At 35.2% G+C, this 26,336-nt stretch overlaps 1 protein-coding gene across 1 annotated transcript; it reads right to left on the bottom strand.

Annotated features, from left to right (window-relative positions):
- Positions 1–6,324: 6,324 nt before the first annotated feature.
- On the bottom strand, positions 6,325–25,762 carry LOC114310150 (secretory carrier-associated membrane protein 1). The gene is made up of 13 exons (XM_028256057.2): positions 25,376–25,762; positions 23,198–23,263; positions 14,172–14,282; positions 14,001–14,063; positions 13,342–13,375; positions 13,121–13,243; positions 10,795–10,857; positions 10,611–10,704; positions 7,973–8,018; positions 7,815–7,882; positions 7,026–7,074; positions 6,788–6,853; positions 6,325–6,695 (listed from the first exon to the last, which is right to left on the bottom strand). Exons 1-13 carry the CDS (start codon positions 25,430–25,432, stop codon positions 6,609–6,611), a joined length of 927 nt encoding a protein of 308 aa, XP_028111858.1. The 5' UTR covers positions 25,433–25,762; the 3' UTR covers positions 6,325–6,608.
- Positions 25,763–26,336: the final 574 nt, after the last annotated feature.

The raw sequence follows: 26,336 nt of genomic DNA, 5'->3' as shown, positions 1-26,336 counted from the left end.
GAATGCCTTAGGCATTAGGTTGACTTTTAGTACCGCCTATCATCCTCAGACTGATGGACAATCAAAGCATACTATTCAGATCCTTGAGCATATGTTTCGAGGTTGTGTCCTTGACTTTAAGGGGTCATGGGAGAGGCACTTGTCCTTAGTGGAGTTTACTTATAACAATAGCTTCTAGTCGAATATATTGGTATGGCACCGTTTGAGGCCTTGTATGGTCGACCGTATAGATCCCCTGTGTGTTGGGCCAAGATGGGTGATGCACCAATGTTGGGTCCAAAGTTCATCTAGGAGACGACAAAAAAGATTGCACTTATTCGTAAGAGGTTGGTTACAGCTCAGAGTCATCAGAAGAGCTAGGCAAACCGTAAGAGGAGACCATTATCCTTTGAGGTAGGAGATCACATCTTCTTAAAGATATCACCTAAACGGGGTTTGATGAGGTTGGGAAAAGCGAGAAGTTGTCTCCTAGTTTATTTAGCCTTTTGAGATCCTAGAGGGGATTGGGGAGGTTGTTTGTTGTTTGGCATTGCCGCCATAGCTTTCCGGGATTCATGGCGTGTTTCATATCTGTGTGCTCTGGAAGTATGAGCCCGATCCATCATATGTGTTGGACTAGACGAAGTTAGAGGTAGATAAGGATGCCTCGTATAAGGAGAAACCTGTTAGAGTTTTAAATACTCGAGACCAAGTCTTGCGAGGCAAGACGATTCCATTGGTAAAAGTGTTATGGCGATACCACAGGGTTGAGGAGGCCACTTGGGAGCGTAAAGCGAAAGTCTGTGAGAAATATCTGGACTTATTTATTAATGTTTGAACATGTATTGAAAACTTTGTTATGTTAATGAAATATAAACATTGCATATGTTTTGAAAAAATGAATTGTATATTCCATATCGAGAACTCGTTTATCATGTTGATGAGAATATATGACCGGTGGATGGGTCATGGTGATGAAATTGAATGACTATCATTGTTGTAATTGGTTTAAACTTGGTTTTAATGTTTGGTTTAAATTTTGGGGACGAAATTCCTTAAGGGGGGAGGTTATAGTGTTTCTAGTTTAGACCCAACCCATTGTATGTTTCAGATCCGGGTTTCATTGTCTTATAAAGTTGTTCATGTCTTGTTTCCCCTTATATCTCTTTGAGTTTGGCTTTTGGGTAGTGTTGGTTGTGTTTGGAACAGGTTGGTAGCTTGTTTTTCAAATGGTTATTGTCCAGAATTTTGTTCCTTCGCTTTAGCGACACTTCTTGCGCTCGAGCAGTCTTTATGAACCTCCAGTACTTTTGCAGGTCTGTAAAACTACTGGGAGTTTGCATTCTTCGCTCGACCAAAGCTTCTTGCAATCGAGCGACAGTCTTCTGTCTGTAAAACTACTGGGAGTTCGTATTCTATGTTCGACCTAGGTTTCTTACGCTCGAGCAGTGCAACTTGTTGTGTCTAGTCGCTCAAGCGACACATCTTGCGCTCGAGCGAACTGTGCGTATATCAATTCGTAAAAACACTTTTCTGAGTCACTTTTTCACCCCTCTCTCTCTAAACATTTCAAAACCCTAATATATCTCACTGCCTCTCTCTCTCTCTCATACTCATTTATTACCCTCAAATACGCCTAAATCCGTCGATCTTTTACCCGTGTGCCTTTGTTAAAAACGTAGAGTTTGTCAAGAGCTTCATTCTAATCGGAGCAAAGTCGGTTTTCGATGTCTTTGGGCTTCCTACACTATCTCTCTTTTTTTCTAAAACTTGAGGTAGGGATTCTTCGCACTTTCTATGAGTTTTAATTTAGTTATTTGTGATTTCTAAACAATATTGTGATTTTGGGAATTTTTGAAACAAATCTAGGGTTTTGGTTTTAAAAAAAAAAAATCAAAAGAGTGATTTTTTTTAAAAAAATAGATTCTTAGAAATGATTTTGATGTTGGAAATAATGTTGAGTTTGGTGAAAATGGTTGATTTTGATACTTGGAGTTGATTTTGAAAAGAAAAAGGAATTTCACTCTAACTGCCTCAAATGTTGATTTTGTATAAATGATGAAATTGATGTTGAAATTATTGAAATGGATTGATATTGATAAGGATGCTAGAGTTGAATATGTATTATCACTCACTTTTTGAAATTTGTATAGTTTATCTTTATAGAATATTAATTATCTATTTAGAAATATCTGTTTTGGGCTATTGGTGGAGGATAGCTCTATAGAAATTGCATGTGAATTAGGAGAATTGAAACTATTTTTTCTCATTCATTTGCATTGAGCATTATCTCACACTTATACATTGGAAATGTTACTGTTTTGAGAAAATGGGTGAATCTGGGAAAGAGTTATTATTACTTCAAATAAGTTGGCCTGTATGTCCAAGGTGAAAGTCCTGAAAACCGCGCGTATACATTTATGCCAATCCCGTAAATGAAATTTCTGTGAAATAGCAATAGTAGTGCTTGTATAGCCTACGTTTACATGGGTCTCGGTTTACGGTTTCCTCGGGACAAAATTTTCAGGAAAAGTTGTATTGTTTTAAAGTTCCCAGAGTGTGATTTACTACCCTATTTTCTATTGTAAAGGAAACCTATTTTCTATTGTAAAGCAAATGATTTATGAACCATGATATTAACTTGGCATTGCATGGTTTTGGAAAGAGATGTAAAATGTTTTGGCACAAGCATTGCATATGCATTCACCTTATAGCTTTGTTAAGATTCATATACTGTATTGGATTATCTCTACTGAACTTTGGCTCACTCTATGTAGGAAAAACATTTCAGGTGCTGATGATATGCCTCCACCAAGGCAATAGCTTGGGAAAACTTAAAGCGAAAGCTTCTTTTGTGTATTTATTGTATTTATTTTTGTACAAACCAAGGGCTTTAACTATGTTGGACTTACGTCCACTTTTGTTGTAACCAAGTATCGTCTTGGAAAGATGTAAGCCTTTAGGTCATTTCTTATTTGTCTAACTTTTATCTTGTCTTTCTATTATATCACTCTTTTGTAAAGCTTAATTGTAAATCAATGAAAGATAACTTCTTTATCATTATGAGCATGTGTTGATATTGAGTATGGGTAATAGTAATTATTTTGGGGCGTTACAAGCCTACTATTTCAGGAGTCGGCAAATGTGAAAATATTTTCAATAAATAAATTTGTATATGTATGTATGGTTTTATGGTTGTTGCTTGGGACGTCATAACGTATTTACCACCCTATTGTTATAGATGAGATTTTAAACAGAATCATGCACTGAGCATTATAAATTTTAGAAGAGAAAAACATATATTTTATCTTAACACGTGTATAGAATGATTATATGCATCTCAATCATTTATATACCCTATTAATAGTGTTTCTTACTGGGCATTAGCTCACCCCAAACTAACAAACTTTTAGGAACTGATGGTGTGACTCCGCTCAAGTGATGACACGGTGAAGACTTTTGCATGGAGCATGTGGGCTCAATGATTGTTGTGTATTGAAGCTCCGAAGCTATGTTGTGTTTTGGGACTGATGTCTGTCCTTTTGTGTAATCAAGGGAATGCCCTTGAAGACTTGTTCACCGCTAGGGCATACTTATTTGATTTCTCTCTAACTTCTTGAACTATGATATGTATTATGAACATAATATGTACTGTTATGGGATTAGTTCAATGAGGAAGAGAATATTCGAGTAACAAACAATGTTTCATATTAATACTTTCTTGTAATAAATTGGGGAATGCTTAAATTTTTTAAATTATAAAATGGATTGAAATTTGGGGGGCATTAGAATACATATGTTGAAAACAACGTAAATTGTTTGGAAAAAATCAAGCCATGCGATATATCGAGGGCCACAGTTAGATTGTATAAATCTGAAAATGAAACCAAATTTGATCGAGATTTGTGTTGGATATAATTTCCTTAATGCTGTATTTCATTTGGGGATTTACGAAGGGAATTGGAAAAGAAAAGGAAAAAGGTAAGTGAAATATGAATAATATATACATATATTTCACCTAATTTCACACATTTTTTTCATTTCCCTTCCCAAATCCTCCATCAAACACAACGTAAAACAAATTCGTCTCCCGCTATAGTGTTCACAAGATTTTATTGTCTCTCAAGATACAACGATCGAACCTTGCAAACCAGCACTACCATTGCAAGTCTAGCGAACCTTACTGTGCAGAATTCTCTTTTACAGAAGAAATACAGATGCCAAAGAAAAGAAAAACTCCAAATGAATTTGATGCTTAATGAATGCAATGGGGGCCTGTTTATATAGGAAAATTGGTGGCTTTTCGAATGGTTTGTGATGACTTTTCGATGAAGTGACACAACTCTTACATTGAATATGTGCAATTGAACAGACACGATTTTGTATCGAATTCGATTCAATTTTGACCCCCCAAAAAAAAATTATTTAAATAAAAATCAAATTTTAAATTCAATAATTTTTGTCTTAAAACCATACTCAAATGGTACACTTTGGAGTCAATTTCTCATTTACCTATTAATGGTTTCCAAACCATTTTTCCCACAGATAGGAGGATTGAGAGAAGAAGGAACCGTCACGTGCTAAGAATCCAAAAATTCATGCAAAAAATCGAGAGAGAAATGCTCAAATTCCTCTTCCTAAATGTTAAAATTCAAAATTTACACTTCGAAAGTATTTTTACATCTCGCTAAGCGGATGCCAAAAATTACTAGAGAGAAGTTCTCTACCACTCCCTTGCTGGTTTAGGATTTAGACGAGGAACGTACATCTCTTTTATAATCTCATATGTGTATGTATATACATCGTTTATGTGTTTTCCTAATCAGAAGAAGAAGATATTGTCTTAAAAGCTTTAGTTGGATATTATCAAAAAATTAAACTTTGATTATATGAGTTTAACTAATCAATTTAAATATTAGAAATTTTCTCCCTCAATAATATTTCCATAACATTTTCTATGTTCTTTTGCTTTTGTTTTGTTGCTTATTGTGTCCAACTCTTGAAAAGCAAAGAAAACTACTAATTAGCCGAGGTAAGAGTGATCAAGCTTTTTAAGCACAAGGCATCTCCAATAAGCTTTTTAAAAATCAGCAATGGTTGAGAGTCACAATTTTTGTGGCTCAAATGGCTCGAAATTGTCAAAACGACGTCGTTTTGAATATAAAACAATTTCGAAATTGCCAAAACGACGTCGTTTTGACAATTTCGAGCCATTTGACCACAAAAATTGTGGCCCTCAAACATTTTTCTTTAAAAATTCATTACCATCAGAAATTGTGACATCAAATTAACACAATTTTTCCTCTCCAAAGCTTTTGTTAACATTGTAGTTCACTAGTACAGAATCCTGTGATGACACAATTGGCAGAGACATTGACACTATACTTTTTTCTTTTTTCTTTTTTCTTTTGTGGTTAATTTTTAATCATTTTATCTATATATACATTTAAGTGAACGCCACCCTTATCTAACATGTACTTTAACACACTTCAATTATAATTGGATAAATTACACTTTATACCCTTACATTTTACACAAAATCTCACTTTAATCTCTACGCATCAAATTGTAACACTTAACCTCCTGCACTTTTGATCAAGTGTCACATTGACCCTTTTGTTAATAGTGAGGCTACTAGAGGTTATCCTCTAGGGAGCTAAGTGTCACAATTTTGATGTGTCGGGACTAAAGTGAAATTTTGTGTAAAATATAAGGGTGCAAAGTCTGATTTATCCTCGTATGTTTTTCATATGACTAACATCTGTTAACAATGAGGCTAACAGAAGAGTCAAAATAACACTTGACCAAAAGTGCAGGGAATTAAATGTCACAATTTAATGAGTAGGGCCAAAGTAGAATTTGATGTAAAGTGCAAGGGTGTAAAGTGTAATTTACCCATTATAATTATACCATTGTCACTCACTCTCTTTAAACTAACAAACACTTTATAACATACAAAATTACATCTCATTTTTATAATTTTTTAACTATGTAACACATTTATTTAGCCATTCCATGGGAGATTCTCAAACTACCCTTCTCTCCCCTATAACCAAAATTTAGTTCATTCATGGTATGCTTCTCTTATACCTAAAAATGGTGACAACAGAAGAAATTCAAGTTACCCAAACAAACCTCTTTGCTTCTTTCAGTACCTAGATCTTGGCTCATGCTAACACACAAAAGTTCAATCAGATTGTTTACCTGCTCAAGTAAAATTGGAGCATGAATTAAAATAAATCAAATAAAAATACAAAAGACTTCAACAGCAGCAACGGGAGTACTTTAGGAGTTGCCACTCAAAAGGTTAAAATGCTTTTAAACAATAATTCACAAGTAAAAAGATTGAACAAAATATAGCCTTTCAAAATAAAATCTTAAAAACAATAATGTTTCAAAGATTGGCCTCAAAGTAGCCGGTGACTATGATTAGCAAAACTACCATTGTCCTAAACAAATTTGTTTGCCAGGGATCTGCCTTTTTGATACATATTTAAGAAATCACATGAATGAACTTTATACCAGACTAGGCACTGAAAATTGTAAGAATAGTGATTGATTTCAATTTCTCAGAGCATTATCCAACCAAAGAATCTGTCTGTCTGCAATTGTCGTTTGGGTGCCACAAATCATAACGCTGCCATCACTGTTCGTCTTGCAGCATCACGCTTCACCTCTGCAGCTTTGCCACTGCCTCGGAAGTACATGTAAACTTGCTGCATATATTGGGAAAAAATAAAATTAAAGTTCAAGAACGGAACAAAATGAGTGCTAGGAAGGAGAAGAAATTGAAATCAAATTAACAAACCTGGATAACCCAGATGCTTATCACTGACTCCAGGCAAAAAAATCCAAATCCAATGAAGTAGAAAATCTGCAATTAACTAAATCATTAGATAATCAAGGTCTCTCTCTCTCTCTCTCTCTCTCTCTCTCTCCAGTTAAAAACATGAATAAATGCATAAGATTTCTACTTAGCTTAAATATAAATAGAATAAGAATGCCAATTTTCAGCAGTTAAACTGGTTCGTTGATCTTAAACTCACCCCAACCAAAACATGATTACCCAGAACATCTATTGCTGGCAAGATTCCCCTGTCACACATTTGGATCATATGCACGTCAGTTGTAGAATACAAAATAAACACCAACTTACAATACATACTTCAAAAGCAATGGATTTATCAAATTCAAAGTGGATTCAGCCCCACCAAAAGCAGTCTCTAGGTGGCTCGATTTGTGATGCAGGAAAATGTGATGGTTATGATTTCCCATGGATTTACCCATGCCGTACGCAAATGTATTTGCCGTACCCGACATGTATTCAGTATACCTGGTACGCGTACCGCCGTACCGGTACTCGTGCGACACCATTTTTGGAGTACCCGTGCTTCGTAGTATACCAGCATGTGATTCAGGTCCAATCTCAGTCCCTTGTTAGCCATTAATATCCAACAAATTTTAAGAGCAATGTATGTGATGAATGCAAGTGATCAAAATTCATTTGCCAAGGAGAGACTAGTGAGCCACCACAAATCAGAGAGAAGTGCACTGTTTCTAATTTTTTTGGGGGCAAACAATTACAAAAGAACTCAACAGAGTGGTAAAATTCTAAATCCAAAAGTTTTATATCAATAATTGAGGTTGTTATGAATTCACATGTTTCCCCATCCATGTTTGCATATTGTCATCATAGGTATAGAGTTATCCACGCTAAAACACTAATTCCTTTTTAGCCAATAATATTCTTCATTGTTCCCAATAGAAACAACTAGAAATAACTGACAGAATTTTGAGAAGGTATACCCCACAAATATCTCTGAAATAAAACTTACGTGAGAGATTTCCCCTTAAAAATAATTGGAGGGGCAACTGCAGCAAAGACACAGAAGGCAATGTGCAACTGCATGGATAAGAAAAAATAACAGAAATGAGGCTTCCAGAAAACTTTCAACGTAGAAAGCAAATTGAGCAACAGGAAGCAAAATCTTACCGCGTAAGACAAGAAAAACCACCCAAACTTCAAAGCACTATCAGTCCTGTGAAGAGTTAACAAACAATTATATAAAAGAGCATTTCGGAGTAGATCCCAATTTTGAAGGACAATAATTTACCAAAAATGTAAATAGTGGCCCAAATATCAAATCTAGATGACAGACGTTACTTGTACAATTATTCGTCATCCTATTCTTACCCTGGAAGGTATACGAGAGGTGAAGCAAATAAAAGGACGCCACAGGTCCATAGCCTACTATGAAGCACGGGTACGGGTAAAGATACGGGTACGGATACGTCGATACGGTAAAAAAATTTTAAAAAATTAGGATATGGGTACGTCTTGGTACGCTTGTAAAAAAATAAAAAATAATTTAGATAATGCAAAAATTAATTAAATAGTTTAATTTGTTAAGATCCAATCTATAATTAACATTTCATGCCAAAAGTAAAGGTATAAAGCAAAATTAAATGCCAATATATTAAATAACTTACAAACCATAATTTAATTTTAAAATCATGCTAAGCATAAAACAAAAAATAAAAATAAAAAGTCTAGTGAAAGAAGTTGTATATCTGTAGTAGAAGAAAATATTGTTTCAACTGAAGTACGGTACGGCTTGGGTATATATTAGGTACATCTAGGTACGCCAAACATTAAGAAAAAAAAAAAATTGAGTACGTGTTTCGTGTACCCGGTATGTATGCAAAAGTACCATACTACCATATGCCGATAAGTATTCAGTACGGATACGGCATAGTTTTCGAAGTACCCGTGCTTCATAGATAGCCTAAAAAGGATTTTAATTAAAGAGTCCTACAAAAAGATCCCAACTAAGAAGCATGGACACCAAACACAGTGATTTTGAAAAAATATATGGACACAGCAGAGATACGACAAAAATTATATATATATATTTGCCACGTATATGAATATAACTGTAGGACACATGAGAGGTATCAATTTATATGTGGATGTGTTTTTTTTTTCCTTCACTTTCCTCCCTCTTTATTTTCATTTACTTTCGCCAAATCATCTTTCTAAACTTATGAAAAAAAAGAAACTCACTAAGGTATCCTGAGGTGTATCCAAACACAATTTCCATTAAGTGTCCCCATAGTCCTACAAAAAAATAATAATTAAAAAATTGGCACATCACATGGCATGTCCGACACTTGGACACAGGTGTCCCCTGCATGTCGGTGTCCCATATATGTCTAACACGGACACAACACCCATTTTGAAGTGTCGGTGTTTCATGGACCTAATCTTTCAAACATTCATTGACATGTCAACAAATCAAGGCTCGAATAAAAATTATTATTTATGCTCTTAAGGAACACAATCATCCTCACAATTATTGACATACCAAACGTATTTTCAGTATTTGACCAGCACATCAAAACATCTACCAATTTTAGCATAAAAATTTTCTTAAAGTTGAATTTTCTGTTTCTGACCCTCATCAATATAAACTTCACTCTCAAGCCTTTGGTTACTCGCTAATCAACTTCAGCAGTATCAATACTGGTCCATTAAGAGCACATTCTTCTCTGTATCTTTTTAGTTTCAGTTACAGCAGGGCTTTCATTTAATAACTACATTTTGCTGGTTTCAGGTTGCAAAACTGAGAAAATTTCATTTTTACTGCTATACTTTGCCTCGATTTTCAATTACACCCTCAGACTTCGACTAATTTCAATTTTATCCCCAAAGTTCTTGAAATCATATCAATTTTGCCTTTGCCGTCACATTTGAAACGGAAAAAGTTAAAAAAATCACCTTCTTGCCCCAAATTTCAGAAGAAAGATAAAAACCCACCCTCCTACCACCACCACCACCACCACTTCAAGCCCTTGTGTCTTCTTCATCATAACTCCGTTTCACCTCATTTTTACGTGGTTCGATTCATCTTATAGCCTAGTTTTCGTGTCACCTCTCACATGTCTCATTCTTCTTCTTTTTGCATGTCATCAAAGCTCCGAAAGTTGATAATAAAAAAAAAATAAGACTTTTCTTTCCATTTCTGACTTCTCTTCGAGCCATCTTTTGGACTTCATATCTTTCTCGATTCTACACGGTTCCACTTTATTCTTTCGCCATTCTCTTCACCTCACTTTCTACTTCGTCCTACACTACCTCGCTTTCTCACTTCTTCATGTAATGGGCGGTTTCGGTATGTCAAAAGTTCTCCTAACTTTGAAAATTCCGAAACATTCATCTTTTGTTTATTTCTCCTCCATCTTCCTCATTCTTCTACTTCTTCACTTTAAATATGGGGCCAAAATATAATTTTTTTAACTTTTTCCGTTTCAAATCTGACAGCAAGAGCAAAATTGATAGTAACTTAAATAATATAGGGGTACGCGTGAAAATAATAGTCTTGGGGGGTCATTAAAAATCGTGACAAAGTATAGGGGTAAAAATGAAATAATCTCGCAACAATGACTATCCAATTTAGTTTCAACCCACAAAATCTCACAAAACACACAAATACACATTTTGGGATCAATCCGAAGAAAGTAGAGGGCCCGTAATTTCATACCCCTTACAAAATGCACATGACACATCTTACCAGTCATTGCCTAATGGCCAACAATGGCGCATGAGAAAAGTAGAGAGAATAGAAAATTACCTCATAGCACGATAGAGTGGACGATACCACAATACATAGGCCCCTGGAACCCCTGATATGAAGTAGATGATAGCAAGAAACCAAATTGTTGGACCTACAAGACAAGAAAAATTAAGAATGGCATACATATGATAGTGGCATGTCATAAAGAGGTTTAGGTCATACAAAGTAGCTCCAAACCAACCTTCTCCTTTGATCCAGGCCAGGGTAACTGCTATAATATTCCATAGAAGGCACACTACCAGGCCTGCAAATGTAATGCAGTTAAAAGAACTCAACTCACTAAGTGGTTTCTTGTTAGAACTTTTTAATAATAAAAAAGACCTAAGAAGCACGAACACTTCTAAGAAGGTGACGTATTCGTGTCGTGTCCGTGTCCGACATCGACACTCTTTGGACACTCTTAGGACACGTATTCGACACTCTTCAAAGCGTGTCCTATTTTTTAAATTTTTTTAAAGACCCGAACACTCTTTGGACACTTGGAGAACACATGTGTCAATTGCTTAAACACACGTGTCTATCGATTAAACACATGTGAAACTAATTATAAGTTTGACAAAAACAACTTAAGATACAATAATAAAACAAAACCCCTACAAATTTATAGGAATTAGTGTCATATTGCATTTTTTATTATCTTTGAATAATATATTTATATATATAACATATAATAAATATATAAAATTATATATTTCATGTGTGTCCCCCACATGTCGTGTCCTGTATTTGTTGAAAATTAACATGTCAGCGTGTCCGTGTCGTATCTGTGTCATGTCACATGTTTGTATCCATGCTTCTTAGGAAAAGACTAAAAGCAATGTAGTAAACAAAATACACGTCAAGCCAACTCCAGAAGAGTCATCCTAATTAGTTGAACACAAGATTCATATTGGCAACAAAAATATCAACCAAAGATGGCATGCCTTTCAAAGGCACATAGGAAAAGTATACCAGTTGAGTAGCCCAAAATATAAGATGGTAATGCACCAATGTCTTTAACTTTTATTTCACATCAATTTTTTGACGTCATTTTAAAATTATTGCCATAAAAAAAGGGGAAATAGCACTCCAATGTACACTTCAAAAATATTTTCAAACAAGTGGTATTCATTATAAACTTTAATATGTAAATTCATATATTTTTCATGATTTTGTAATTTATTTTTAAAAAAACCACTAATAAGTATTTTCCCCTTTAAAAAAAAACACTAAATTACACTCATCTCCTATAAGGTTTGAAGAAAATACTGTTAGTCCAACAATTTTGACATAATTCCATTAGTCTCTCCTAGAGGTTTTAATTCATATGCCAGTTAGGTCTTTTTTCATCAGTAAGTCAGTCATATGAATAAAAATTGATGTTATCATCTATTTTCAACTAAAATGTATGTTTGTCTTTATTTTCAATATCTATCCACCATCTGCATTAGTTTCAGTGTCATACTAAAAAGGAAGTCAGTATAATTATGTTAAAAGTACGGAATTAACTGTATTTTTCCTAAACCTCAAGGGAGGTAAGCATAATTTACCCCAAAAAATATCTCCAAAATCAGGAGACTTGCAGTAATTTCATTGTAATACAAGGTTTTGCATAGAACATGTAGTTGAGGTAGACGAACTAAGCCCCTCCCCCAAAAAAGCCACAGAGAGAGAGAGGGTATGTAATTTCATATATTTTTTTCTTTTGGAAAAAAATAAAATAAAATAAAATAAAATCACAAAAAATAGTAGTAACAATGACCTTATCAATAGGTCCTTAGTGTGGGCTAGATTAAAGGGAGCAAAAAAAATGTGGTGAAAAAAAAAAATGTGGTGGACAAGAATGCAAGAAGCAAACAGAATGTAGAGGCAAAGGTCAAGCGGCAACAGGGAATGGGACAAAGACTCTTCTATAAACAAATTCATTCAGACAGGTTATTAGAAACTCTTTTCTGTGAAATTCCATCACCATCAGTAGGAAGACGACAAACGCAGGCACGTATGAATAATTTATGAGTGCTTATGAAAAAACAAAAACAAGAAAAAGAAAATAAACTTGCTTTTGCTTTTAAAAAAAAATACTTCTAGAGGACTCTTGTATATAAAATACAAAAACTGAAAGTCAATAATGATTCTATACAGATTCTGCACTCTTTTTACAATGCTACATCAGTTTCTACTCGTGAGATTCCTAGAAGACTTGAGTGAGCCTCTTCAATCCTTTTTATTCTTGTTGAATTTTGATTTTAGTTCCAGCACACGACGCATAATCCTACTATGGTAATTAACCTTTCAATAGTCCTTTCCTTCACGATAAAACTCTTAATTACTAAATACTAACCCTAGTTTAGCCCTCCATTCTAGAAAAAAAAATTACATTTCCTTTGCAGTCAGAAAATTTTCAGCAAGCTTTTTCTTTCATCCCATCCAAAAGGAACTGAGAAGAAAATGTGTTCACTTTGGCATCTAGGCATTCTTAAAACTGAACCTAAATGCCAAAAAAAAAAAAATAGTTGAAGTTGACATACCCAACAACGTCGTGAATGCAACATACTGCACCTTCTGTAAATGGATTGGAATTTCATTTGTAATATCATGATGAATGATTGGAAAGAATGGTGGCCAATTTTTGTCCTCTATAATGACTCCAGCTGCCAAACAAAAGGTGCAAGTTATGCTATATATTACAGGATTGCAAATCAACCTATTTGATTCCTTCATATACAAACTTTTAAGACAATAGCACTACCTCGTGCCGCAGCATCCTCCCTCCTTTTCAATTCCTATCATAAAAATTGATAATTGATTACCACAAGGATGGATTATGCTTGGAAGTGAACAAAAAGAAAATGTAATATTTATGCCACATGGAGCACTTATGGTGTCCAAATGGAAAACGTTTGAGACCCCAAAAAATGCTTCCCTAATTTGACCCACAATGATGTGGCATAATAGGTGTCAACTTTTGATTTGTCACAAACTCAAGTACGTCAGCCCAACTCCATTGCCACATCATTTTGGGTGAATTTGGGGTCTCTAGCATTTCTCGTGTCCAAATATAGAACAAGAATGTGAGAGATCTACATGGAATCCAATCCACAACAAAAACATAGAAAAAAACGCTAGGTTTATTTCTTTTTCTTTCTTTCTTTCTTCTTTTTTTTTTTTTTTTTTTGACCACCTACTCACTATGGACTAGCAGCTAAGAATTTTTGTTTGCCAGCTAAAATCTATGACTGACAGCACCTCCACTATAAATATAGAGATCTCTCAAATCAAACCACGATTACATGCAAACTCAAAAGAAATCAGAAAAAATAAAAATTAAATTTTAAAGTGTAGTGTATCAGACTTATTTTAAGAAGATCATATACAGCAGCTACAATGTAAATCAGTATAAGCAAGCACCTGCTCCCTCTTCCTCAATTCAGCCTCTTTAGCTTGGAGTTCCTTCTCCTTCTTTTTCAAATCCTAGATTCCAGCATAGGATAATTAAATTAGCAAAGTCCATTGTTCTACAAACAAAAAAAGAGTAAATTTGCAAGCATGCAATCCACCATCTTTGGAACTTTAATTTACCTTTGCACTATCAAGAGGGATATCAACAGTGGCACCACGATCATAGTCAGCAGGTTCAGGAGGAAGCGGTGAAAGCCTTGAGTTTGTAGCAGGGGGAACACTTCCAGGATTCTGGTTATCTCAGAAAGAACAAAATTTAGTAAACCACAAGCAAGAGAATACATGATCATGTATAAAGAACAAGTTTCCTATGCAACCACAATTGCCTCTTAAATGCACAATCTATGTTACCTGGAACATGGATAATTCCAATATGTGGAACGGGAACGCAATACGCCACATAATTGTGGTGTGATGTATACTTGTATAGTTTTTACACTAAGAATTTAAGGTACTTCTAATCTAGAGTAATTTTTTTTAACAATTAGACATCCAACAAAATGTTCTTTTTTCAAATTGATCATACAGGTTTTTTATGAGTATTGTGACCCATTTTTGACGTTTTGTTATGCCAAAACTTCACTCGCCTTAGATTTTAGTTCACAATATTTGATAAAAGGAAATATACTAGAAAAAACAATTGGGATCACTTTGGATCGCTAAATTTACCGTTTTAGAATGCAAGTATACCATATTTTGGAACATGTGTTCCAAAATGTAATTTGCTAGGTTATCAGCGTTTTTTGGTAACATTGTGCACAATGTTGCTTAAGAACAAAGCAGTAAGTTAACCAAAGTTAACTAAACACAGACAATTATGACAATGAGAGAGCATTTTGCCGGGAAAAATAAATCACGTAGACCATACAAGACAAAATAAGCACGTAAGAAAAATATTACGGAGCATTTGGTTCAAGAAATAATAATAATTAAATTAGCAGTCAGATTTGAATCTGAGATGTCTTATTCCAATGTCAGGTTAAAAGTGTACCCAGCATTGTTGACCAGGATTCCATCAGAAATCCTTTTTCTTTTTTTTCGAGTATAAGAATAATATAGAAAGAAGCACCAAGGGAGTGTAACCCATATACAAAAAGGAGAGCCAACTATACACCAAAAACCAATTCAAAGTCCTTCACAAAAAGTGTTTAAAAAAAAAAAAGAGCTTTTGTGACAAAAAGAACTTGAATAATCTTCATAGCACAAAGGCATCACATACAATACTTGCTAAAAAGGGTTGATAAGCAGAAAATCAAAAACAGGAAACTAAAAAGAACCACACTACCTACTCATCCACCGTCATCACCACCTTTAGTGACCTACCTCCACAGCAAATGCCTCCACATTGAACGGTACAAACTATTCCCATTACCTAGCACTGTTCATAACAAGACACCAGTATTACTACCACTACTTTAACAATATATTGCCACCTCAACTACCTCAAAGGCTCAATTAAGAACATTATGTTTGCCAACACTGCTTCTATCACCCATAAGTTAACAACTGCCATAGCCACCGCCACTTCATTATGTCCACAACTCATCACCACAATGGGCACCAATGCCACCTCCAACACCAAGGAAAATCCAGAATTGACACCAATAAGTTTACTGCAACCAATCACACCATACATAATTAATGATTTCACTGCTACGATCCCACTACAACCACAACCATTGGCTAGCCATTACTACTACCATTACCATCACAATTAACAGAAGATGACCACCTCCGAAACATAGTCAATACAAACCAACCACCATTTCATTCAATCCTAGGACTCCACGCCATCACCAACACCTTTGATGATTGATGACTGCCATAGCCCTAATCACCTTGCCATCAATTTTCGCAAACTATTATTACTGTTAAAATCCACCTACTCTCCACCTACTTCACCCACTTAAACCTACTCCACTAAACCTAACCCACTACACCACTACCACCTCACCTACTCCACTAAACCTAACCCACTACACCACTACCACCTCCACTTCACCTACTCCTTACCTACTACACACTCACCCTCTTCTATATATAGGAATCATGAATCATTGTAATAAAATCAATACAAGAATCAATAATACAATTCTCTATTTCTCTTTATACATTAAATTTCTACATGGTATCAGAGCAAGGTTAAGCACTTAGTATTTTTCGTTTCACTGGCGGGCGGCAACCTCGCCTTGGCCGCCCGCCGGACCTCAACCTATTCCGCTTATTTTCTACACATACCTTCCCATCACTGCCTAAATCCTCTCTCTTGAGGCCAATGTGAATTCCTCTTCTTCATAATCTGCACTAACTGTGGCATCTTTTCCTAGGGCAAACTCTGCAACCCAACACTCAATCTATGCTTCTCCTCCATGCTCATTTGCCTCTTGTTAGGATCCTTCGCCTTCGGCTTTGGTTTGGGCTTCGCCACAGCCTTGAGCTTCACTGCAGCTTTCAGCTTCACAGCAGCCTTCGGTTTCACAGCAGCTTTTGGCTTCGCAGCTGGCTTGGGCTTCACAGCGGCTTTAGCTTTTGGCGCAGCAGCTTTTGTCTTAGCCGGAGCCTTCTTTTCCTTTTTCGCTTTTACAGCCTTCGGCTTTGCTTCCCTCTGGTGGCTCCCCAGGTTCCACCTGAGCTGCATGATTCATTTATAGCTGCAATTGATAAGGGAAGTATTAGAACAATGCCCAATAGAAGTATGCCAGCTGCTCCTTACCCTACTCCTGGAGCACTATTAATAGGTGATGCTTTCAACATGCGTCATCCTTTAACTGGTGGAGGAATGACTGGAGCCCTGTATAAGGTGTTTTGTGCATCTCCTGATCAAGCAAGGAAGGAAATGCGTGAAGCATGTTTTGATTATTTGAGCCTTGGAGGTGTGTGTTCAACAGGACCAGTGGCTTTACTCTCTGGTCTAAATCCTAGCCTATTGAGGTTGATACTCCATTTCTTTGCTATAGCCATATATGGTGTTGGCCGTCTGTTGCTACCATTTCCTTCCCCTAAGCGCCTGTGGATAGCAGCTAGATTATTTTTGGGTGCATCGGCTATCATTTTTCCCCTCTTTCTCTCACATGGGCTTGTCCCCTCTCTCTCCTCCGTTTGATTTCAAAATCCATTATTTTTATTTATTTTCTCCAAACCACTTTCCTTATTTCCCCCATCTTTCATTTTGATTTCAAATATATTTTTATTATTTCTTTCTTTATTTTTCTTTCACATTATTTTTTAATCTTTTTCAAATTCCATTCATACCATATAGCTTTGCACACCAAACCATCTTTTATTCATCTCAGGGATCAACCCCGATCACAATTTAAAAAAAAAAAAAAAAAAAAAAACAAACAAGCCACCACCACAACAACACAAACCACAACACCACAAGATTTGTTTTCTTTTCTGCAGACGGCCACCCACCGACCTCACTTTTTCGCCTATTCCGCCGGTCTTTTCTTCTTGCCTCCGTCCTGGGCGGCCCTTGACGGTGTTGCCTCCGTGTTTCCCACTCCACTGGGCACGATCACTCCACCCTGCTCCTCCACTACAGCATATGGCGGACCTCCAAATCGGAACATAACGGTGGCCTTCCGCTTCAGCTCCTTATTTTCCGCCTTTAGCACACTTATCTCTGCTCGCGCATCCTTATACATGCGTTGGAGCAGAGCCAGTTGGGCGTTTAACTGCTGCACCTCATTTGTCCTACTCTGCAGCCGGTGCGACAAGTTTGTGACCGCAGTCATAGTTTCAACACAGGACTTCAATGTATACTGATTAGCTTCAATATCCGTTTGTACTGCCATTTTTTGCTCCACCGACCGCATCGGAAAGTTCAACGGAGCAAAACCAGAGGTGTTTGGTTGAGGTTCACAGGCCACCGCACCAGTTATCTCTCTTGTTGACTCGTTGAGGTCGGGAAAGAGAGTGAGCAGACCACGGGAAGAAGAGGCTATGTTCTGGGTAGCTGAACGGGAAGAAGAAGCCATGTTTTTGGGTTGCTGAGTGTTTCGGAGAAGGGTTGGTTACAGAATGTTACAGAGAACGAAGAGGTTTCAACTGGTTTGTTATGCTTCCAAGCCTCAGACTTCGCTTTGGTTTATAAAGACAGAGACGACGAGGCCGACACGCGCTCTGTCAATCACGTGCATCGCCGCGTGTCAGGCGCCCCTTTTGATGGCTCGACGCTTTCTGTCGGGCACGTCTTTTGATGAAGTGGGCGCGCCTTTTGATGGCACGCCTTTTGATGGCACGCCTTTTTATGGATTGGGCACGCCTTTTGATAGCACGCCTTTTGAAAGATTGGGCACACCTTTTGAGAGTGCGACTTTTTAAGGGTCCGACAAGACTCTGTAAACTGTCCCGACATTGATTCCGGTTAGCTCCTTCATGGGTCCGACAAGACTCTGTAAACTGTCCCGACATAGATTCCGGTTAGTTTCTACAAGGGTCCGACAAGACTTTGTAAACTGTCCCGACATTGTTTCCGGTTAATTTCTACAAGGGTCCGACAAGACTCTGTAAACTGTCCCGACATTGATTCCGGTTAGCTCCTTCATGGGTCCGACAAGACTTTGTAAACTGTCCCGACATTGATTCCGGTTAGTTTCTCCAAGGGTCCAGCAAGACTCCGTAAACTGTCACAACATTGTCTACTACATCGGTCCGACATGACCCCATAAACTGTCTTCTACATCGGTCTGACACGACCACACAGTGTCTGCTACAACGGTCCGACATAACCCCATAAACTGTCTTCTACATCGGTCTGACACCGCCATCCAGTGTCCTCTACACCGTTCTGACACCACCATACAGTGTCCTCTACATGGTTATGACACCCCCATACAGTGTCCTCTACAACGTTATGCCAGTGTCTTCACCAATGGTCTGACACGACCATACAGTGTCTCTTATCCTCTTTTATTTTTATGTATTTTCTTGTTTTGTTACTCTCTCCAAACTCAAGTTAGTTAGTTCCTATCCCCCTTGAGTTTGCCGGGGGCTGTTAAAATCCACCTACTCTCCACCTACTTCACCCACTTAAACCTACTCCACTAAACCTAACCCACTACACCACTACCACCTCACCTACTCCACTAAACCTAACCCACTACACCACTACCACCTCCACTTCACCTACTCCTTACCTACTACACACTCACCCTCTTCTATATATAGGAATCATGAATCATTGTAATAAAATCAATACAAGAATCAATAATACAATTCTCTATTTCTCTTTATACATTAAATTTCTACAATTACCATCTTACTAGTGCCAACACCTAAGTAACATAGACATGGACACACAACACGACACAACACAAACACGCTGACACGGCAATTTCAAAAATGCAGGGCACAATATGCATGGGACACAATCAAATTTTATATTTTTATAAATTTATTATATGCCAAATATATGAATATTTTATTCAAAGGTAATGAAAAAATAAAAAAGAAAGTAAGATAATAATGATTAAAATTAAAAGGCCATAAATTCCAAATCTTAAACATGAAGATATCATTCATGTAACAATTGCATTTAAAGAATGAAAAATAATAGTAAAAACATTGAAATGTACATGATATGTTCATCTTATAAATGTTTTAAAACATATCTAGAGTGCACAAGTTATAACATTGTTTACTACGATAAGATTCATCACATAAGTCGCATTTGAAGGGTTCAAAAAGTGTCACCAAAATGTCTACAAAGTGTAAAGTGTATGATATTATAAATTTAAAATTTTAATTAAGACATGTCGAAGAAGTGTCTAACATGCTTCAGGAGTGTCTACAGAGTGTCTGTAGAGTGTCAGTGTCCAACACAGCATGCTGCCTCCATGAAAGTGTCTGTGCTTCTTAGGCCAACACCATCTAATGTATAAAAAAGTAAAACCATAGCCTCTCCATTCCACAAAGTCATCACCTTTAGGAGCCACAATAACTAAAACTTTTAACACTCACCACAAACTTGTTATTAGCATCATCACGACCATTGTCACCACCACTATGGCCTAATCATTGCCAACAATGCTTCATCCTAATTTTAAAAGAAGTTCACCTCTCCTAACACCTCATCAAAAGCTATATATTTATGTACCTTCATATTAGATTTTTCCATGTACTTTTTGACTATCCTCCTCTTCCATTGTCTTTAATCAAAGCACCTCAAAATCTTTCCACTAATACCATAATTATTTTCTTGAGAAAAATGTAGCCCCATAACAAAGCTCCTTGTCAAATTTGCCTGCATACAATCCAATACTTCCAAGACTTTTCTACTTTACACCATAATAATTTCTTCAAAGCAAACTTGTGAACAGACTCATCTTTGTTGCTTCCCTTTGATAAGTGGTTATCTACAAAAAATCAAACCCTATAACCTAAGAAGCATGGACATACACATGGACATGTGACACAACATGGACACGCCAACACGTAAATTTTCAAATTATGTAAGATGCGACACATGGGAAACGCATGCAAAATATATAATTTTATATATTTATTATATGTCATATATAAGGATAAATAATTATTATATATCATATATATGAATATTTATACCTAAGACAATAGTAGAATAGGTATTAATTTGCATTATTTTGTTTTATCATTGGATTCCAAGTTATTTTATTCAAAGTTATAATATATTTCATGTGTATCTAAGTGATGGGAAGTGTCTAAAGAGGGTTGTGCCGTGTTAGCCTTGGACACGGTGTCAAACACAACACGTTGCCTTCTTAGAAGTGTTCGTGCTTCTTAGCCTATATTCAAAGGCATACTTCTATGTATCAAATATGCACTCACCCACTTTTCAATATGTTCAACCAACATCATATCCTCTTCTAGTGATATAAATGTGTATAATATTATCTAGAACGTTACACATCTCACAACAATTAAACATCAATCAAACTTGTTGAACATTTCAAAAGTGGCTCTCAAACAAATACAAGTTGATGAAAATATAGTCATTAATAAAAAATAAGTACCACAAAGACAATCATAGAAATACTTTTGACAATTCCAAAGAGGCAATCATATATATAAAGATAAAAATTGGTTAATAGTTCAAATGATAACACCAATAAAATGGAAATGATGACTTTCTGGAGATAGTTCAATCATTTCAACAAGAAGCTAAGGGATGGATTATAATGATACTCTGTTTTCCAATGAAAACATTAAGGTACTTTCTAATTGTGCCCAAAAATATGAATGGAGCAATTTAGAATCAATTAATTCAAGAATTAGATAAGTATATGGTGCTTGGTCATGAAAAAAAAATGAAATAACTAAAAAATGTACAAATTTGCTTTTTTTATGGAAACTTTACATTTGATCATTTATTTTAAGAGATAGGAAACCTAATGTAAAATTGAAGGATTTGAAAAAAGTTTTGGTTAACGCATACAAAAAACATGAATTGGTTCATTTAAGAATTAACAAGCTTTGAATTAGCTAATTCAAAAAAAGGATTTCGTTTGCACAACACAGACAAGCTCCAAAAACTTGATTTGATTCTATGACTAGGAAAAATGGCACAATATCCTCAACAAATCTAAATTTATGCTTAGAATTTAGATACCAATTTCACGGTCAAGGTGAACTCGAAAGCTAGAGATCAAAATGATAGCTTCTAAGCCATCCAAAACTTTAGAAAGCATATATGATTTTTTTTAGTTGAAAAATCTTGCAGGTAGCTGTTACACTGCTTTCCTACTGTATATATAAGTAAGATCACTATATGTGTGACATTCTTTGTGTCCTTTACTATTTAAACTTGATAGCTTGGACTATTGTCCACATAGACAACATACTGCACATTTTGTTCATAAGATCCTTCATCCTAATTGTTGGCATTATAATCTTACAACCAAAAGTTTCCACACAATTTCAACTTTTTTGTCATCAACAAGTCAACAATAGTATTCCTCACAGCCTCACGCAAACATGATTATTTACAAATAAGCATACAGATTCACACACACACAAAAAAAAAAAAAAAAAAAGAGAGAGATAGAATTGAACACATCATATACACAAAAGGTTATAATCTTACTAACATAAAAGGATACAAGTTAAGAGTTAACATTTTCAATTAGCCTAAGACTGAAATCATCTTGATTAGCAGCAGCCAGATGCTAATGAAGTTTCAAGAATCCCACACATGCATTTAACCATTAGGAATTAGTTCATTCTTAAGTCATAATTCTGTTATTTCAGGGATTTCGGTAAATTAGGTATAGAAGTACCACGTAATTAATTTTAGGTCAGTTTATATTTTGGTAACTATTTTTTTTGTTTTGGGATTTGATGTAGTACTTGCTGACCAACACTTCTCATGTGAGTTTTGATTGATAATTTTAGAACTTAACAGCATTTATGCTGTTAATGGAAGGAAATGGATCTTTTCGATAACACTAAATATTTTTTTGAATGAAAATTATGAAGGAAACATATATTGTTTGACAAAAAATAATTTTTTGGGGATTGCATCCTTGTTCAGCCTCTTTAGAATCTTTTGCTGTTTGTATCGGAGAACTTCTGACTCATTGTACCCTTCTAGAATTTTTTTCTGCATCATTTGGAATTTCATGGGCGTTCTCTAAGGGGTTGTTTGGGATGATCTAAATAATTGCACCTTTTGACTTTGTATGAAATATGGGTTGGGTTTGGGTTGGGTTTGAAGTGATGTATTAGAGATGTGATGTGACTTAAATAAAATGGTGTGACTTAAATAGGATAGTGACTTTTTAACTTTTTGACTTTTTTCAAACATGCCAAACCAAGCCTAAATATATATAACAAAAAATTATAGAATGTTAATCATTGGATTAAATAGACAACAAAGATAGGAACAACCATCTACATACTTAACTTCTACTACATAAGCTTTCATGTTAATCAATATGGAAATAAGTCCATGTGCAGGTTTAAATGTTATCTCAATACACAATTAACTCAACATCGATGTATTTATACACGCACTATTCTAAGGACATGTAGCAGAGGAAAAAGAAGTATGCTTTTCCATAAAGTGTTCCAACAAAACAAACTAGCTTAGTCTCAGTTTTTCCAAAAAAATGGAGTATCATTTTAAATTAAAATTAACTACAAAAATCAAGGAAAAATTAGCTTACTGTCATATAAAATGCACCTCCACCATAGTTTGATTGTCCTGAACCTTTCCCTCGACCAGCTTGGTCCTGACATTAATCATAATGCAGTTACATATAAATGCAAACTATTAAAAAAGTACATTCCTCACTTCATGTGAATAAGGAGAAGAACAAAATACCAAAGTAACATATCAAACCCAACATTTAAATTTTGAACAATAGATCACCAAAATATTAGGCTCCATACAATCACTAGAGGATAAACATTTGCAGATTTGGTGATCTTATATAACTAACAAAGTCCTATTTGCTTTTCAAAGATAAAGCAAAAGTAAACAAAGTCTTACTTACTAGCACCAGGAATAAATGTTGGGGGAGTGACATGGATGAGAAAACTAAGTGTGGGGACAAATAGCCGTGATCAACAATAGTTGTTCACATTTGAGACTCTGATTGACCACATATGAAGAATAAAAAAAAAAAATTTAAAAAAAATTGACTGAAGAACTTGGAAGAATCTGGGATATGTATACAACACACAACTTGTGCAAGAAAATCCATGAGCTGCCTTTTTCACACTCTTGTCTGTTTTTGTTTTGTATTCCCAGCTATGACTCACATACTTGGCACATGAGAGCCAGAGATCAGATCAGAGAGCCTCTCCCAATGTCAACTGCTCCACTGTCCCCCTAGTTAACTATCTCTCTCTGTTCTCTTTCTCATCAAGTTGATTACATCAAGCTCTTCAATTCCACATAAAAAGAACACTTACAATCCAAACTATCTATTATAAAGTAACTTATATTGTACCACCAAATGGTAAGAAGAATATATGATATGTTCATTCTGGAATAAAAACCTCAACATGACTTTATAAATGAGGTAACACCAAGATGGTGTCATCTCCTTATAATAGCATAGCATACAAATATATGGGTAAATTACACTGATCTCCCCTAAGGTTTGGAGAAAATACAGTAAGCCCCACAAGTTTAGCATAATTACACTGGGTTCCCTTAAGGTTTTAATTCATACAAAACTTGGCCCCCTTTTTATCAGAAATTCAATAGTCGCATGAATGAAAAAAATGGTGGTATCATCTATTTTACATTGAAATGTATATTTTACCTTGTGTGTGTTTGTAATTTCATACCATCTACATTAATTTTGGTCTTTTTTACCTTACTAAAAAGGATGTCAGTGTGATTATGTCAAAACTATGAGATTTGCTATATTCTCTCCAAACTTCTAGGGAGGTCAGTGCAAATTACCCTCTATGTATTTATGTAAACTGTAAATTACCCTATATATATTTACAGTAAACATACATATATGTCTACACATACACTACACCGTTTCTTCTTTAAGCAAAAGTCAACCCACAAGATAACACAACTTGCCTACATCATAATACAGGTAAATGAACAATTCCACTTTCAAAGGCAGACTATCAACAACCAGGAGAACTCAGAAACAAACAATCCATACTTTGAAGTTGCTTCCCTACCTCCAAAAAATTATATCCTCAGTATAGTAAGTAAGTAGCTCCGTCTATAGAAATAACTTAAATTTCTCCCAATAAAAAACAGCACTAAAACAATTACAAAATTTTCGTTCAACTCCATTTGGCTACTGAGGAAGCAAGGAAAAGAGAAGAAAAGAATGATCATGTTTTTTAAGTTCCAAAAAAAAACAAAAAATTCTAAACCTCAGTTCAATCACACAGAACAATTCAACCAGGCTCGTTTGCTGGAGATTATTTACTTCCCAATTCCTTGATTGGAAACTTCTAAAATTCAATTTCCAACTTTTGTTTCTTTTCATTGTTTTCCCTACAATTACTCAGCAGCCAAACAGCACATTACTAAAATATGATAGTTTTAATTAAAAAGAAAGAGACAATTGGGAAGCCATTCAAATCAGCCACAACAAGAGTTTCAATTCACAGACAAAATCAAATCCAATACACAGATCTGGCAATTCAAACAACCAAATCAACCATAAAAAAATCTAATCAAATGTATATAGCAAATTTTTAAAATGTCCATAAACCAAGAATACTTCAAACCATCAAATCTAAGTCAAAAGAATATACATAGCACTGCAAAAGCACACGTAAAAGTATTCTAGTTTTTAAATTTTCCCTTTAACACCTACATTGTACATAAATAGGTATATACATAATTATCTCGAACTTACTGAAAATGGATTCACTTCCTCCTCGTCGAAAGGATTAGAATCGAAACGACCGGCCATGAATCAGAATCAGAAAATGTACTAGTTCTTTGATTTGAAGCACCAAAAATGGCACAAAACCAGAGATCTGGAGATCTGAATCGTGGGGCCAAATGAATCTGGAAAAAGATGTTATTAAAGCTTTTCGATTGGGTGGAAACGAAGAAAACGTGAGGGAGACGTAGGGTACCACTTTCTCTTTCGTAATTTTTTTTTTCCAATGTTGTGTTTGTTTCGAAAGAAAATTGAAAACCACGAAGGAAACTATTCGCGGGTTAACAGTAGATGTGGGGAAATATGTTTTTTGTGATTTTTGTCCTAAAACTCGGTTGAGTCAACTTGCGGTGACTCGGTGGAATTTTGTAGGTAAAGGGAGTCTTTGTTTGTGATGTGAATTGATTTTTTTTTTTTTTTTTTTTTTGACTCTTTAGTTATTTTAAGAGCAATTTAGGTCTTGTTTGGCAAGTGACTTTTTCAGTTAAAAAATCAAAAAATCATTAAAAAAATTAAAAAGTCAACAATTCATACCAAAAAATTAAAGACTCTCTTTTCTCTCTTGTTTTTCCACATCTTTTCGTAAAAAGTCAAAAAATCATCCTGAACATACTAGTTTTTTTTAGCTCATATTTTAACTAAATCGTTAAAAAGTTACTAAATTAGCATGTTTCCAAATGAGACATTAGAAATTTATTTAAAAAGTTAATTTTTTTACTTTTTATTTTTTTATACAAAAAAGTCATCAAAAAATTAGCTTTTTATTGACTTCCCAAAATATTATAGCCTGAGACTAAAAAGTTTCGTTTGGGATGTGTTTTTTTTTCACTTTTTTTTATTTTTATGAGAGAAAAAATAAAATGATTATTATTTAAATATGATATTTTATCTTATTAAATTAAAACACTTATTTTATATTTTTGGGACAAAA

Source organism: Camellia sinensis, chromosome 7 (genome assembly GCF_055761805.1).
Source record: "Camellia sinensis isolate YWXY chromosome 7, ASM5576180v1, whole genome shotgun sequence".
NCBI lineage: Eukaryota > Viridiplantae > Streptophyta > Magnoliopsida > Ericales > Theaceae > Camellia > Camellia sinensis.
Note: the sequence above shows the minus strand (reverse complement) of the source record. Positions and strands in the feature narration are given on the sequence as shown.

What these genes read in the sequence shown, in the direction of transcription:
- LOC114310150 (XM_028256057.2), bottom strand. Translation starts at nt 25,432, where the DNA reads ATGGCCGGTCGTTTCGATTCTAATCCTTTCGACGAGGAGGAAGTGAAT. An exon ending in TGCATTCACGACGTTGTTGG is followed by an intron (nt 10,858 to 13,120) that starts GTATGTCAACTT and finishes TTACATTTGCAG; the next exon opens with GCCTGGTAGTGTGCCTTCTA. An exon ending in TTTAAGGGGAAATCTCTCAC is followed by an intron (nt 7,075 to 7,814) that starts GTAAGTTTTATT and finishes AATGTGTGACAG; the next exon opens with GGGAATCTTGCCAGCAATAG.